This window comes from Molossus molossus, unplaced genomic scaffold (genome assembly GCF_014108415.1).
Source record: "Molossus molossus isolate mMolMol1 unplaced genomic scaffold, mMolMol1.p scaffold_m16_p_9, whole genome shotgun sequence".
Lineage (NCBI taxonomy): Eukaryota > Metazoa > Chordata > Mammalia > Chiroptera > Molossidae > Molossus > Molossus molossus.
The window spans coordinates 50,353,837-50,370,885 of NW_023425403.1; the positions used below are offsets into that span (position 1 = coordinate 50,353,837).

The 17,049-nt window shown below is 39.8% G+C and overlaps 1 protein-coding gene across 6 annotated transcripts in view; it reads left to right on the forward strand.

Annotated features, from left to right (window-relative positions):
* The window catches only part of PCCA (propionyl-CoA carboxylase subunit alpha), a 429,374-nt gene that overhangs the window by 62,221 nt on the left and 350,104 nt on the right, over positions 1–17,049 (forward strand). For all 6 annotated transcript variants that reach the window (XM_036250623.1, XM_036250627.1, XM_036250628.1 and 3 more), the window contains one exon: positions 14,842–14,955. In XM_036250623.1, coding sequence (XP_036106516.1) covers positions 14,842–14,955 — 114 coding nt within the window. The remainder of the gene's footprint in view (positions 1–14,841; positions 14,956–17,049) is intronic.

The following is a 17,049-nucleotide window of genomic DNA, read 5'->3' on the forward strand; positions in this document are numbered from 1 at the left end:
TGGTTAGGTTTGGTGAATACTGAAGTCTGGTCAGATGGTGTTGAGGCATTGGTATTCTCAGGCAAGGAGCACATTTAATCTCCCCTCCCCCTATATATTATTATTTATTAAAATAAAAAAATTTTTTTATCCTCACTCAAGGACATTTTTGCATTTATCTTCACATAGAGTGGAGGGGGGAGAGAAACATTGATGTGAGAGAGACACATAGAGTAGTTGCCACCCACACAACCCCAACCAGGCCAGGGTCATAGTGCAACCAAGGCACATACCCCTAGCTGAAACTGAACCCGGGACCCTCTGGTCTGCGGGCCGACGCTCCAACCGCTGAACCAAACAGGCCAAGGCAATTTTTCTTTATTGTTGAAACTATTACAAATGCCCCTCCTTTTTTCCCCCATTGATACCTCCCCTGCTCCTCCTGCCCTTTCCCCCCTTTTACCACACTGTTGTCTGTGTCCATTGGTTATGCATATATGCAGACCAGTTCTTTGGTTTATCTCTTCCCTCCACCCCACCCCCCTTCCCTCTGAGGGTTGTCAGTCTGTACCCTACTTCCATGTTTCTGGGTCTACTCTGTTCCTCATACTGTTATGTTCATTATATTCCATAAATAAGTGAAATCATGTGGTATTTGTCTTTTTCTACTTGGCTTGTTTCACTTAGTATAATACTTTCCAGGTCCCTTCATGTTGTCTTAAAGGATAAGAGATCTTTCTTTCTTAGAGTTACGTAGTACTCCATTGTGTATATGTACCACTGCTTTTTTATCCATTTCTGTACTGATGGACACTTGGGCTGTTTCCAGATCTTAGCTATTGTAAATAGTGCTGCTATGAACATGGGGGTATATATATTCTTTCTGATTGGTGTTTCAGGCTTCTTAGGGTATATTCCTAGAAGTGGGATCACTGGGTCAAATGGCAGTTCAATTTTTAATATTTTGAGGAAACACCAAAATGTTTTCCATGGTGGCTGCACCAGTCTGCATTCTGATTAGCAGTGTACTAGAGTCCCCTTTTCTCCACACTCTGGCCAACACTTGTCATTTGATGATTTGTTGAAGGCGGCCATTCTGACAGGTGTGAGGTGATATGTCATTGTTGTTTTAATTTGCATCTCTCTGATGATTAGTGATGTTGAGCATTTCTTCATATATCTTTTGGCCATTTGTATGTCCTGTTCGGAGAGGTGTCTATTTAGTTCCTCTGCCCATTTTTAAATTGGGTTCTTTGTCCTCTTTTTGTTGAGTTGTATGAACACTCTATATATTTTGGAAATTAACCCCTTATCTGATGTATCATTGGCAATTATACTCTCCCATACAGTGGGTTGCCTTTCCATTTTGATGGTTGTTTCTTTTGCTGTGCAGAAGCTTTTGAGTTTGGTGTAGTCCCATATGTTCATTTTCTCCTTTGTTTCTGTTGCCTTAAGTTATGTATCAGTGAAAAGTCTGCTGCGTATGATGTCCGAAATTTTGTTGCCTACATTTTCTTCTAGAATTTTTATGGATTCACAGGTCACATATAAGTCTTTTATCCATTTTGAGTTTATTTTTGTGTATGGTATAAGTTGATGGTCTAGTTTCATTTTTTTGCATGTAGTTGTCCAATTTTCCCAACACCATTTATTAAAGAGGCTGTCTTTACTCCACTGTATGTTCTTGCCACCTTTGTCAAATATTAATTGAGCATATTGCCTTGGGTCCATTTCTGGGCTCTCTATTCTGTTCCACTGGTCTATATGCCTGTTCTTGTGCCAGTACCAGGCTGTTTTGATTACAGTTGCTTAGTAGTATAAACTGATATCTGGTATTGTGATTCCACCTGCTTTGTCCTTCTTTTTCAAGATTGCTGTGGCTATTCGGGGTCTTTTTTGGTTCCATATGAACTTGTGAAGTATTTGTTCTAGTTCTGTGAAAGATGTCGTTGGTATTTTGATGGGGATTGCATTGAATCTATAGATTGCTTTGGATAATATGGACATTTTAATGATGTTAATTCTTCCAATCCATGAACAAGGAATGTGCTTCCACTTTTTTATATCTTCCTCTATTTTTTTTTTTTTTTCAATGTCCTGTAGTTTTCTGCATATAGGTTCTTTACTTCTTTGGTTACGTTTATTCCTAGGTATCTTAATCTTTTTGCTGCGTTGGTAAATGGGATGGTTTTTTCAGTTTCTCTTTCTGTGAGTTCATCATTTGTGTATAAGAATGCCATTGATTTCTTGACATTAATTTTGTATCCTGCTATTTTGCCAAATTCATTTATTAAGTCTAGTAGATTTTTAATGGAGTCTTTAGGGTTTTCTATGTCTAATATTATCTGCAAATAATGACAGTTGTTTTTTTTTATTCTCACCCGAGGACACTTTTCCATTTTTTGTTCAGGTAGAGTGGGAGGGAGAGAGAGGAACAGAGAGAGAGAGAGAAACATCGATGTGAAAGGAATACATCGAGTGGCTGCCACCCGCACAACCGACCTGGGCCGGGGACAAACTGCAACCGAGGTATGTGCCCTTAGCGGGAACCGAACCCGGGTCTCTCAGGACCGCAGGTGGACGCTCTAACCGCTGAGCCAAACCGGCCAGGACAATAATGACAGTTTTACTTCCTCCTTTCCAATTTGGATTCCTTATATTTTTTTCTTTATGTCTGATTGCTATGGCTAAGACTTCCAGTACTATGTTAAATAAGAGTGGCGGAAGTGGGCATCCCTGTCTCGTTCCTGTTCTTAAGGGAAATATTTTTAGTTTCTGCCCATTGAGTATGATGTTGGCTGTAGGTCTTTCATATATGGCCTTTATTATGTCGAGATATGATCCCTCTATTCCCACATTGCTGAGCGTTTTTATCAGAAATGGATGCTGGATTTTGTCAAATGCTTTTTCAGCATCGCTTGATGTGATCATTTGGTGTTTTTTTTTTTTTTTTTTTAATCCTAACCCGAGGACATTTTTCCATTTTTTGTACAGATAGAGTGGGAGGGAGAGAGAGGAAGAGAGAGAGAGAGAAACATCGATGCGAAAGGAACACATCGAGTGGCTGCCACCCGCACGACCAACCAGGGCCGGGGACAAACTGCAACTGAGGTACATGCCCTTAGCAGGAACCGAACCTGGGTCTCTCTGGACCGCAGGCAGACGCTCTAACCGCTGAGCCAAACCGGCCAGGGCTGATCATTTGGTTTTTATTCTTCATTTCGTTTATCACATTTATTGATTTGCGAACATTGTACCAGCCTTGCATCCCTGGGATGAATCCCACTTGGTCATGATGAATACTTTTTTTGATGTATTGCTGGATCCGATTTGTTAGTATTTTGTTCAGGATTTTGGCATCTATGTTCATCAGGGATATTGGCCTGTAGTTTTCTTTCTTTGTAGTGTCTTTTTCTGGTTTTGGAATTAGAATTATCAGCCCTCATAAAATGAGTTTGGGAGTCTTACTTCTTCTTGAATTTTTTTGAAATGGTTTGAGGAGAATTGGTGTTAGTTCTTTGTTGAATGTTCAGTAAAACTCTCCCGTGAAGCCATCCAGCCTGGGCTTCTGTTTGCTGGGAGAGTCTTGATTACTTCTTCAATTTCCTTAGTTGTTATTGGTCTGTTCAAGTTTTCTATCTCTTCCTGGTCTAGTTTGGGAGACTGTGTGATTCTAGATATTTGTCCATTTAGCTTAGGTTTTAGAATTTGTTGCCATATAATTGTTCATAGTAGCTCTTAATGATCTTTTGTATTTCTGTGGTGTCAGTTGTTACTTCTCCTCTTTCATTTCTGATATTGTGTATCTGGATTCCATCTCTTTGTTTCTTGGTGAGTCTACCTAAGGGTCCATCAGCCTTGTTTATCTTTTCAAAGAACCAGCTCTTTGTTTCATTGATCCTTTGAATTGTTTTTTTTTTTGTTTCCATGTCATTTATTTCTGTTCTGATCGTTATTATTTCCTTCCTTCTACTTGCTCTGGGGTTTTCTTTTTGTTTGCTTTCGAATTCTTTAAGTTGTGAGGTTAGACAGTCAATTAGAAAATTTTCTTGTTTCTTGAGGTAGACCTGTAGTGCTCTGAACTTCCCTCTCAGAACTGCTTTTGCTGCATCCTATAGATTTTGTGTTGTTGTGTGTTCATTTTCATTGGTTTCCAGGAAGTTTTTAATTTCTTCCTTGATCTCCATGGTAATCCATTCATTGTTTAGTAACATGCTATTTAGCCTCCATATGTTCAAATGTCTTTGCATGTTTTTTGTTGCAATTGATTTCTAGTTTCATGCCATTGTGATCTGAGAAGATGCTTGATATGATTTCAGTCTTCTTGAACTTGTAGAGATTCAGTTTGTGTCCTATCATGTGGTCTATCTTTGAGAATGTCCCATGTGCACTTATGAAGAATGTGAATTCTGTAGTTTTAGGGTGTAATTCTCTGTAGATATCTATTAAATCCATTTGGTCTAGTGCTTCATTTAAAGTCTCTGTTTCCTTGCTAAGTTTTTGTCTAGAGGATCTATCCAGTGGTGATGTCCCCTGCTATGATTGTATTGCTGTCGATTTCTCCTTGGAAGTTCTCCAGAAGATTTTTAGTATATTTTGGTGCTCCTATATTGGGTGCATATATGTTTATCAAGGTTATATCTTCCTGTTGGATAGATCCTTTCAATCTTATGTAGTGGCCTTCTTTGTCTCCAGTTTTGGCCTTCATTTTGAAATCTATTTTATCAGATATGAGTATTGCTATCCCGGCTTTTTGCTTTCTATTTGCTTGGAAGATTTTTTTCCATCCCTTCAGTTTCAACCTATGTGTCTTTTGTTGTGAGGTGGGTCTCTTGTAAACAACATATAGATGAGTCATGCTGTTTTATCCAATCAGCTACTCTTTGTCTGTTTATCGGAGCATTCAGTCCATTTACATTTAAGGTGATTATTGATATGTACTTATTTATTGCCATTTTTGTTTAGTTTGGTTCTGTTTTTCTTCCTATTTTTTCAGCAGTCCTTTTAACATTTCTTGCAGTGCTGGTTTGGTGCTAATGTATTCCCTTAGCGTTTTTATGTCTGGGAAGCTCTTTATTTGACCTTCTATTTTGAATGACAGCCTTGCTAGGTAGTCTTGGATTCAGATCCTTGTCTTTCATGACCTTGATTACTTCATGCCATTTTCTTCTGGCCTGTAGTGTTTCTCATGAGAAGTTAGCTGATAGCCTTATGGGGATTCTTTTGTGGGTAACCTGTTGCTTATCTCTTGCTGCTTTTAGGATTCTCTCTTTGTCTTTAATTTGTGGCATTTTAATTACTATGTGCCTTGGTGTGGGCCTGTTTGGGTTCTTCTTACTTGGGGCATTCTGTGCTTCTTGAACTTGAATGCTTTCTTGCTTCACCAAATTAGGGAACTTTTCTGTCACTATTGCTTCGAATATATTCTCTAACCGTTGCTCATTTTCTTCTTCTTCTGGGACTCCTGTGATGCGAATATTATTATGTTTCCACTTGTCCCACAGTTCTCTTAAACTGTCTTCCTGCTTTTTAATCGTTTTTTCCTTTTGGTTTTCTGATTGGTTGATTTTTTTTGTACCCTGTCTTCTAATTCACTGATTCGGTCCTCAGCTTTCTCTACTCTGCTCTTTAGTCCTTCCAATGTGTTCTTTATTTCTGATATGTCATTGTTGATTTTTTCTTGGTGGTTTTTAATTTCCAATTGGCTTATTTTCAGCATCTCTATGTCCTTACTCATGCTGTTGAGGTTCCTCAGGTCATGTCTCTGAATTCTAGCTCTGTTAACTTGCCTAAGTGCTCCACATTGATCTCATTTTCGGTGGAGGTCTCTTGTTCTTTCATTTGGCTTTTGTTTCTGTGTTTCACCATTTTGGCTATCACAGTGGGCTTTGGAGCCTGCCAAGTTTTCCCTGTGGGTTTTGGTGTTCTGCTGTTTTGGGCTCCCTCTCCTGGGTTTGGATGAGCGAGGGAGGACCCATGTTAAACACAGCTGTCAAGTCTTATGTTTCTGGTTAGAGTTGCTTGCCCAGGAATGATACTGTTATCCTCTAGCTTTTTCCCTGGAGGCTAGCAGTCCAGGTTACTTGAAGAGTTTTAGGTTGTCTATTGATTGAAAAACTCTCTCAGGTGCTCAGCATAAGGGGATTTCCCAAGGGTGGGGCAGATGCTGGTTGTTAATGAGCCTCAATTTGCATTTCAATGGCCCACAGCATGGGTTTGAATCTCTGAGGGAGTGGCTGCTGCCTCTCCCCAGAGCCCTGGGAAGGAGCAATATAGCCACTGTCCTGCGTGGCTGCAACTTAGCAAAAGCTCCGAGTGCCCTCCAAATCCTGAGTGTCCCCACACAGTTCCAGTCCAGACTGCCCTCCCTCTGCCGGAGCCCAAGGTGAGTGGCTGTGGCTGTTTTAGCTTCTGTCCCGGCTCTGCACTGTGGAGCCACTTGGGAGTGTAACCTGAGGGCGCTGCTCACAGCTATGGCCTCTGCGGAGCTGCCAACCGTGGGCTCCAGCCTCTGTCTCATGCCTTCAAAAGCCTACCAGGATCGAGTCAGTGTCTCTGGTTATATGGTCCTTGCAAGCTGCTTTTCTGTTGCTTTTCCCCATTGATTTGTCTGTTTTAGTTGTAATTCCAGTTCAGTCCTGGGAGACGGTCTGTGTAGCTTCCATTCACTCCACCGCCATTTTGGAATCACACATTTAATTTTTTAAAAATATGTTTTCATTGATTATTTAGAGAGAGAGGAAGGGAGAGATAGAAACATCGATGTGAGAGCGATGCATTGATTGGCCGCCTCCTGCACGCCCCCTCCTGGGGATCGAGCCTCCTACTCGAGCATTTTCCTTGATCAGGATTTGAACTGGGACCTCTCAGTTCATGGGACTACGCTCAATCCACTGAGCCATGCAGGCCGAGCTGCACATTTAATCCTTATTTTGTTATTCTTCCAGTGTTCTATCCAGTATTGTATTGAAGAATATTACAAGGAAAACTCAAATATTCATGGTCATGTTAAATAATCCCCACATGATTTCAGATATTGCCGAAGTGATAGATTTCAAAAATTCTCCCAGCATCAAAACACCTTCAAAGTTGCTTCCCTTCCCTATCTTTCTCAGTCTGTTCTAGTTTAGAAGATATTTAAAAACTTTGACCAAGCCCTGGCTGGTTTGCCTCAGCGGTTAGAGTGTTGGCCTGCGGTCCTGAGAGACCTGGGTTCGGTTCCCGCTAAGGGCACGCACCTCGGTTGCAGTTTGACCCTGGCCCTGGTTGGGTCGTGTGGGTGGCAGCCACTTGATGTGTCCCTTTCACATCGATGTCTCTCTCTCTCTCTCTCTCTCTCTTCCTCTCTCTCCCTTCCACTCTATCTGAACAAAAAAATGAAAAAATGTCCTTAAGTAAGGATAAAAAAAAACCTTTGACCAAGATCTGGTCTAATCTACTTTTTTTTTTTTTTAATTCTCACCTGAGGATATTTTTCTATTTATCTTCAGAGAGTGAGGGAGTGAGTGAGGGAGAGAGAAACATCAGTGTGAGAGAGACACATCAATTGCTTGCCTCCCCCACCATGACTTGTGACCTAAACACAACCGAGGTTCATAGCCTTGACTGGAATTGAAACTGTGATTCTTTGTTTCTGGGGTGACGCTCTAACCACTGAGCAAAACTGGCCAGGGATAATCTTCTTTTTAACCCTAGGATCCAATCTGTCTGATAAGGATAGAGACCAACCACAGTATCTTTTCAGCATATCTTCAGAATCTAATGGACTAATAGGAACTTTTTCACAAATTCAAAGGTTTAAAATTTTGGCATAATTTTTAATCTATTCATACCCAAGCATTTAAATTTATTTATTTATTTATTTTAAACTCATTTTTATTGTTGAATGTATTACAGGTGTCCCCCCCTTTTATTCCCCCATTGACCCCCCCTCCTCCCCTATCCTGTCCCCTCCTGCTTTCCCCACACTATTGTCAGTGTCCATTGGTTATGCATATATGCATAGTTCTTTGTTTTATCTCATCCTGCCCTCCCTTCTCCCTTCCCTTTGAGGTTCATCAGTCTAACAACCAATTTGTTCTTCTTAATTCCTTCATTTTTTCCACTTATCTTCCCATCCCCCCCCCCCCCATCTGGCAAGCAACAAAAAGATCTCTGTTCTATGATTCTGTTTCTGTTCTGCTTGCTCATTTTGTTTGTATATTCAATTGTTGATAGATATATATTGTAATTTTATTGTTCATATTTTTGTTCTTCTTTTTCAAGAAAATCCTTGAACATTTCATATAATACTGTTTTGGTGGTGATGAACTCCTTTAGCTTTTTCTTTTATGGGAAACTCTTGATATGTCCATTGATTCTAAATTATAGCTTTTCAGGATAGAGTAATCTTGGTTGTAGATCATTGCTTTTTATTACCTTGAATATCTCTTGCCACTCCTTGCTGGCCTGCAAAGTTTCTCTGGAGAAATCATCTGACAGTCTTATGGGAGCTCCATTTTAGGTAATAGACTACTTTTCTCTTGTTGCTTTTAAGATTCTCTCTTTGTGCCCTGGCCGGTTTGGCTCAGCAGTTACAGCATTGGCCTGTGGTCCAGAGAGACCCAGGTTTGGTTCCTGCTAAGGGTATATACCTCGGTTGCAGTTTGTCCCTGGCCCTGTTTAGGTCGTGCGGGAGGCAGCCACTCGATGTGTCCCTTTCACGTTGATGTTTCTCTCTCTCTCCTTCCCACTCTATCTGAACAAAAAATGGAAAAATGTCCTCGGGTAAGTATTAAAAAAAAACAACAACTTTAAAAATGCCCTGGCTCGTTTGGCTCAGTGCTCAGAGTGTCGACCTGCAGTCCATAGAGACCTGGGTTTGGTTCCCGCTAAGTGCATTTACCTCGGTTGCAGTTTGTTCCCGGCCCTGGTTGGGTCGTGTGGGTGGCAGTCACTTGATGTGTCCCTTTCACGTCGATTTTTCTCTCTCTCTCTCTTCCTCTCTCTCCTTTCCATTCTATTTGAACCAAAAATGGAAAAATGTCCTCAGTTTAGGATAAAAAAAAAAGAAGATTCTTTCTTTGTATTTAACCTTTGGCATTTTGATGATGATGTGTCTTGGTGTGGACCTCTTTGGGTTCAACTTGTTTGGGACTCTGTGCTTCCTGGGATTGTATGTCTGTTTTCTTAAAGCTAGGAAAGTTTTCTGTCATTATTGTTTCAAATAGGTTTTCAATGTTTTGTGCTCTCTCTTCTCCTTCTGGCACCCCTATGATGCGAATGTTGGCATGATTGAAGTTGTCCCAGAGGCTCCTTACACTATCCTCATTTTTGTGGATTCTTTTTTCTTTTTGCTGTTCTGATTGGGTGTTTTTTGCTTCCTTATATTCCAAATCGATGGTTTGCTTCTTTGCTATACCTACTCTATTATTGATTCCCTGTAAATTATTCTTTATTTCAATTAGTGTATCCTTCATTTCTTAATGGTCCTTTTTGATGTTGTTGATGTTTTCACTAAGTTCCATGGAGGTCTCCTTTAGCTCCTTTAGGTCTCCTTAAGTTTCTTGAAGATCTCACTAGGTTCTTTGAGTGTCTCACCAAGTTCCTTGAGCAACCTTATAACCTGTGTTTTGAACTCTGCATTTGATTGATTGCTTATTTCCATTTTGTTCTTTTCCTGGAGTTTTGTTCTTTTCTTTCATTTGGGACATTTTTCTTTGTCTCTTCATTTTGGTTGCTTCCCTGTGACTGTTTCTATGTATTAGGTAGAGTTGCTATGTCTCCTATGTTTTGTAGGGTGGTCTATTGTTGTAGGTGTCCTGTAGGATCCAGTGGCATGGCCTCCCTGATCACCCCAGCTGGGTCCTTAAGGTGTATTGTGTTTTTTTTGTTGTTGTTGTTGTTACTTTTTTTTAATCCTCACCCGAGGACATTTTTTTTCCATTTTTTGTTCAGATAGAGTGGGAGGGAGAGAGCAGAAGAGAGAGAGAGAGAGAGAGAGAGAGAGAGAGAGAGAGAGAGAGAAACATCGACGTGAAAGAGACACATCAAGTGGCCGCCACCCGCACGACCAACCAGGGCTGTGGAAAAACTGCAACTGAGGTATGCGCCCTCAGCGGGAACCGAACCCGGGTCTCTCCGGACTGCAGGCCGACACTCTAACCGCTGAGCCAAACTGGCCAGGGCTCGAGGTGCAGTGTTAGTGTGGACTGTACACCTTTCTGTTGTAATTGAGTCTTGATGGCTGTTGGCAGGTCAGTGGGAGGAATTTTCTCAGGCTGATCAGCTGCAAGGACTGGCTGAGCCCACTAGCCACTGACCTCTGACTGCCATGGAGCATCAGCTGTGTAGGAACTCACCACACAGAGGAAGACTTACTTCATCAGGGCTCTGGTATCCACTGAGTTTGCTCATTGAGTGTGTCACTTGTGGAGGTGGTTGGGTGATGGTGCTTCGATGTGGTCTGAAGCTGTCCACTGGGTATGTTGGCTCTGGGGCAAGGTCAGCCACTGCTTGTGTTCTATCCAGGGCCACTTGGCATAAGCTACAGTGATCTGCAGATGGCTGCTGCTTTTGCTGGGCTTGGAGGTGTCCAGGAAGAGCCAAGTGGTGAACCAAGGCTGGTTGCTTCTAGTGCCAGGCCTGAGGCCACTTAACAAGAGGTATGGGGCTCACTGAGACCAGATGCTGTTTGGTTGAGAAATTTTAGGAAACTCTGAAGCAGGATCCAAGACAGGCCAATCCTATGGTAAAGTCTTTGGAGAGAGCTTGGGTGGGCCCTAAAGTTGGGTGCGGCGGGGCCTTAGGGAATCACCTGGGCAGGGCAAATAGTGTGAGTCAGGTTCCTGGAGTCCCAGATATGCAGGCAGGCCCTCTGTTGCCCCCGGGTAGGGCTCACCAAAGGAACATCAGCCTCTCCCGCCCTCATCCAGAGGCCAAACAGCTCAGTTCTTCCCTGTATGTTTCTGGCACCCCTCAACTGCCTCCTCTCCGAGCTCAGAGGCAGCAAGTATGAGTAAGTCTGTGCACCAGCTCTTTAAGAGGATCTTCCCAGGGCTCCCGTAGCTGCAGCCTCCCTCAGACTCAGTTCCCGCTGGTATTTCCAACCAGAAGTTATGGGGACTTTTCTTCCTGGCACTGTAACCCTGAGCAGGGCATCTGGTGTGGGAGGGCAACCCTCACTCCTCAGGGGAGACCTTCTCAGCTGAAGTATCCTCTTGATTTTTATCCACCACATGCCTCCGTTCCTCCTACCAGTCTCCATGTGGCTTCTTTAATTTTGTAGTTGTAGGACTTACATTTAGCTCGATTTCAGGTGGTTGTGAATGATGGTTGTGTTGTAGTTTAGTTGTAATTTTGATGTGCTTGTGGGAAGAGGCGATACCTTGTTTATCTATGCCGCCATCTTGACCAGAAGTCTAAATTCATTTTTAAAATGTCAATAAGGATAATTTGGGGTGGGGTGGGGTCCTGTAAATTGTCAAACATACCTCAATACAAGTAATATTTTTCTCTTTAAAGAATAAAAATGTTCAAAATATAAAATTAAATGCTTGAGGAAGAAATTAATAATTTTTTAAAACCTCTTTTGTAAAGTTTCCTACTGGAAAAGTTTATGAAGAGTGCCTGCTTTACCTCAAAAATTAGTATTAAAATTTTTTTTTTCTTTTTGAAACTGTAGCCAGTTAATTCATTAGTTTACCTTAGTTTAAACTTTTTTTTTTTCAGCAGAAAGGAGAGAGGGAGGAAGAGAGAGAGAGAAACATTGAAGAGAGAGAGAAACATCTAGTGGTTGCCACCCACATGACCCCAACCAGGGCCGGGGACAAACTGCAACTGAGGTACATGCCCTTAGCGGGAACGAAACCCGGGTCTCTCTGGACCGCAGGCCGACACTAAGTGCTGAGCCAAACTGGCCAGGGCTAAACTATTCTTTCATAATAGACTCATTCATATCTCCTTGAGTACTAAGGCAACAGCGGATTCTAGTTTTTTTCTCTTTAAAATGGCTTTGCCCAGCAATTTTTGCTAGTACTGACCCTGGAATAGACAGTGGGATTGTTCAGCTACTAATATACTTTTCTACCCTAAAATAAGGTTTGTTTCTGAGAAATAAAAGAAAGGAAACCAACCAGTTCTTTAGAAATAGCATGTGTTTTGCCTTTCTTTGTAAAGTTCATAAGCAGTTAGAATGATAGCCGTTCTGAAAGGTGTGAGTTGATATCTCATTGTGGTTTTAAGCTGCATTTCTCTTATGATTAATTACCTTGAGCATCTTTTCATATGTCCTCTGGTCATCTGTATGTCCTTATTGGAGAAGTGTCTATTCAGATCCTTTGCCCAGTTTTTAATTAGATTGTTTGGTTTTTTGGTGTTGAGTTTTATAAGTTGTTTATACATTTTGGATATTAACCCCTTATCAGATGTATGATTGACAAATATGTTCTCCCATTCAGTGGTTGTCTTTTCATTTTGTTGATGGTTTCCTTTGCTGTGCAAAAACGTTTTAGTTTGATGTAAGTCCCATTTGTTTGTTTCTTATTTTCTCCCACTTGCCCAAGGAGACATATTAGAAAAAAATATTGCTATGAGAAATGTCTGAGATTTTACTGCCTATGTTTTCTTCTAGGATTTTTGTGGTTTCAAGTCTTATAGTTGCCTTTAATCCATTTTGAGTTTATTCTTGTGTATGGTGTAAGAAGGGGGTCTAGTTTCATTTTTTTGCACGTATCTGTCCAATTTTCTCAACACCATTTATTGAGTGTACTATCTGATTCCACTGTATAGTCTTACCTCCATTGTTGAATATTAGAATAGTAATTGACCATAAAGTCATCGGTTTATTTCTAGTCTTTCTGTTCTCTTCCAATGTTGTACATGTCTGTTTTTATGCCAGTACTGTGCTGTTTTGATTACTATGGCCTTGTAGTGCAGTTTGACATCACGTAGTGTGATTCGTCCAACTTTGTTGTTCTTTCTCAAGATTGCTGTGGCTATTTGAGGTCTTTTGTAGCTCCATATACATTTTTGGAGTATTTGTTCTAGTTCTGTGAAATACACAATTGGTATCTTGATAGGAATTGCACTGAATCTATAGATTGCTTTGGATAGTATGGACATTCTAATGATGTTAATTCTTCCTGTCTATGAAAATGTTATATGCTTCTACTTATTTGTATCTTCTTTAATACATCCTTGGTTAAATTTATTCTAAGGTATTTTATTTTTTTGATGAAATTGCAAATAGGATTGTTTTCTTAGTTTCCCTTTCTGATAGTTTATTATTGGTGTATAAAATGCAACTGACTTCTGGATATTTATTTTGCATCCTGCTACTTTACTGAATTTATTTATCAGTTCTAGTAGTGTTTTGGTTGAATCTTTAGGGTTCTTTATGTATATAGTATCATGTGTTCTTTTTAAAAAGGATTATTTACTATTCAATTTCTTTCTTACAGAAAAAAAGCACAGCCACAGTTATAGCAACAAAATTGCTACTAATAGGATCCGAACTGGGCACAGGATAATTGAGGAGGGGGCTTTCTGGTCTGAGGGAAGAGGAGCAAGCTGAGTTTGGGAATAAACAAGGAAAAGAGAACCACAAGCAGGGCCTTGCTTTGAACATGGAAATATTGAGGATACCTTTGTGAGCATGGCTGCCTTTCCTTGAAGTGGATGTTTTTTAAGAAATTGCAGAGTGTGTGTGTGTGTGTGTGTGTGTGTGTATTTGAGTATTTTATATAAAGATATTGATCTGTAAATCCTTCAGACAGGTATCTTTTACCACTTGATACATAATATAATTTTTTACTTAATTGGAAAATATTTGTTGAATTGATAAACAAAAATATGAACTTTCTAAGAGATGATTTTCTTGGTTTACTTTTTTGTAGATCTCATTTAAAACAAAGTGCTACTTTAAAAATTATTTCACAGCTGAAGCAATTAGCAAAAGTATTTCCCCCCTTAGACTTTTTGGTGTGGTAGCAGGGTGGATCACAGTTGTCTAAGTATATGTATGTACTCCAGTTTTATGTCTGTCTTGTAAAATAAATTGAGACTGGAAGTTCCTTAAACTGGAAAACTGTTTGGAAAAGCCATTTCAAAAATATGAATGGCTTTATTATTTTAAGAGTAGATTTCTTTTAGAAGTAAACAGCTTTTTCTTTTTTGTATTGAATGCCTGTCTGTATTAAGCAAAAATAGATTTAAAACATTGTAGAATGAGTAGTATTCAAAATGGGGCATATAGTCCTAAGTTTTTAGAAGATTTAGGACTTAATACACATATCAGTTCTTTCAGGAATAAAGGTGAAATGGACAAGGGCTAATTGTGAGAGTATTTAAATGATTCTCAAGATTTTTTGGTTTGTGTGTGGTGATATTGAGCTCTTTGGTCCTGGGCTTTAATTTGTGCCTGGTGCTGACCTGATGCTGTGCAGGGACAGTCACTGCATCCCTTCATTCAGTCCCTCTAATTATCCCCACTTCCTGGGGAGTTGCTTAGAACTGGGCATGAGTGCTTGTTATTAAAATACTGGGCTACCCTGGCTACATGTAACAGGGTAGTTTTGATATCATATTTATATTCAGCTGAACCAAATCAGAGGCCATAGTTTTTTTGCTGTGATTTTACTTAATCAAATTGGTAGGGAATATTAAGGACATTATTTGGTTACACATTAGATCAGGTTTGTAATAAATGAAATCATGGTTAATATAGTTCCTGAGATTATTTGTTCCATTGTTATTAATATTCAAAAAGAGATCTGACTATATGAATGATACGTGAAACAGTCATCACAATGTTGTGTATATTGGCAGATGCGTGCAGTTCTTTTTGCTGGGAGCATCTGTTAACATGGAGATTTGTCTCTCCAGGTTCACGTGAAGATGGCGGACGAGGCTGTCTGTGTTGGCCCAGCTCCCACCAGTAAAAGCTACCTCAACATGGAGGCCATCCTGGAAGCCATTAGGAAAACCAGGGCCCAAGCTGTGAGTCTGAACGAATCTCTCTCCTGCAGCTGTTTCATATGTAGTGAGCAGAAAGCTGGAGTTTGTATCTTAAAAAGAAAATAAGAAAGGATGATTGAAAATGCTGTTGCAGTTAGTTCATGTCACATGAGTTAAATGTGGCCGAATTGGCTACTGGAAATCAAAGGCTTTGTGGCATCTGGCAGTGTTGGTCGCCGATCCTGCAGGTGGCTGCTGGATTCAGCTTTCACACCAGGGAGCAGTTTCAGTTCATTTCCAAATTTGTTAGGAAAAAAAAAAAAAGAAATTCCAATTAGTTTTGAGTATTAACCCTTTCTGTGTAATAAGAGCATTAAAAAAAATTCTATATTATAAACAGGATCCAAAAGACCCCAGTGTAAACTCTATTCTAATCCCTTAAAAATTATGTACACCTAGTTATACTTCCAGAAATATAAACAATGTAATTGGTAATTATTTTAGTTTGATCATATCAATTGGATACATATAACTTAATGGAGAAATCAGTAATTCTCCCCACTGGCAATTCTGTTTGAATGAAGTGGAATCCAAGGAACGACTGATTTCTAACACCAGAAATAGTGCTTTGTTGTTGCGTGTGTGTTTTTATAACAGAACTAATTGCATATAATGTTAAAACTATGCAGAGTTATCTCCAAAATTTAATGGAAGCAGCCAATACCAGCAATTAACCTGGAGTGCTTTAATTAGTGTTCACATTTCTTTTGAAAGAAGTGAATGTTTAAATAAGAAGCTGAATTCATGAACCCATATTATGGATTTTTACAGTTTATTAGCAGAGTTAATGAAGGTAAAACTTTTTTAACTGTAGCTTATCAGAATGCAATGTTTAGTTGAATGTTTATATAAAATGAGATTGGTGGTGTGAAACTCTTATCCTGTGCATTGGTAATTTAAATTATTCTGTTCCATGTTTATAAAGCTTGGTTCAGAATTTTAAAATCTTGGATGTGTAGCTACTTCTAGATTATGATACTAACCTCTTCAGAAATTTTACTTTCCTTATAGAATTGTTTTACTGGAAACATATTCAAAACTAACTGATAACAGAGTGGCTAAATTTGTTTGGCCAGTGTGGTAGAGGCAAAAATCACTTGCTTGGAACAGGATGGTAGAATTTAGATTGTAGCAATATGCCTTGCATAACATAGCATAGAGAGGTTGTGAATGGCTAAGTGGCGTGAGGAGGGAAAGAAGAATAGATGTTAGAAGGAAAAAACATTCAGAGTACAAAGAAATAGTATAACCAAACTTCCATTTTAGTTAGATTTGACAGAAACTACTCATTGGGTAGTGGCTGAGTACATTAATACCGTCAGAAATAAAATGTTAGTTGGCTTGTAACCATGGTTTTGGAAAGTAGCAGTTTCTGTAAAGAAAAGGAATTAAAAGTTTTGAAAATCTATCTTGCAAAATATTTTCTTTAACATAATTATTTGATTCATCAACTATTAGAAAATTCTTCAGACTTATGGCCAAGGTTAGCCTTAAAAAAATAGGGAGAGTGTGCCCTGGCCAGTTTGGCTCAGTGGTTAGAGCGTCGGCCTGCGGTCCGGAGAGACCCGGGTTCGGTTCCCGCTAAGGGCACGTAATTCGGTTGCAGTTTGTCCCCGGCCCTGGTTGGTCGTGCGGGTGGCAGCCACTCGATGTGTTCCTTCACGTCGATGTTTCTCTCTCTCTCTCTCCCTTCCTCTCTCTCCCTCCCACTCTATCTGTACAAAAAATGGAGAAATATCCTCGGGTGAGGATAAAAATAAATAAATAAATAAATAAATAAATAAATAAATAAATAAATAAATAAATAAATAAATAAAAAAATAGGGAGAGTGTGAGTTGTGTTGAATAGGTAGTCAAACGCAGGTGGACAGGAAGCCACATAAGCAGATGGCCCTGGCTGTGGTTAGGGCAAAGGCTGCGTGCCAGAAGTGACTGTAAGACAGGCAGTATCTTGGAATTTGAGTGTGTACTCAGGGATGTGGGTAATCTTACTCAAGGGCCCTTGAACAGTAAATCCATAGCCGTACTCTATATTTTGCTTACCAAGGTTTTGCAATATGATAAAATTGTCTTTGT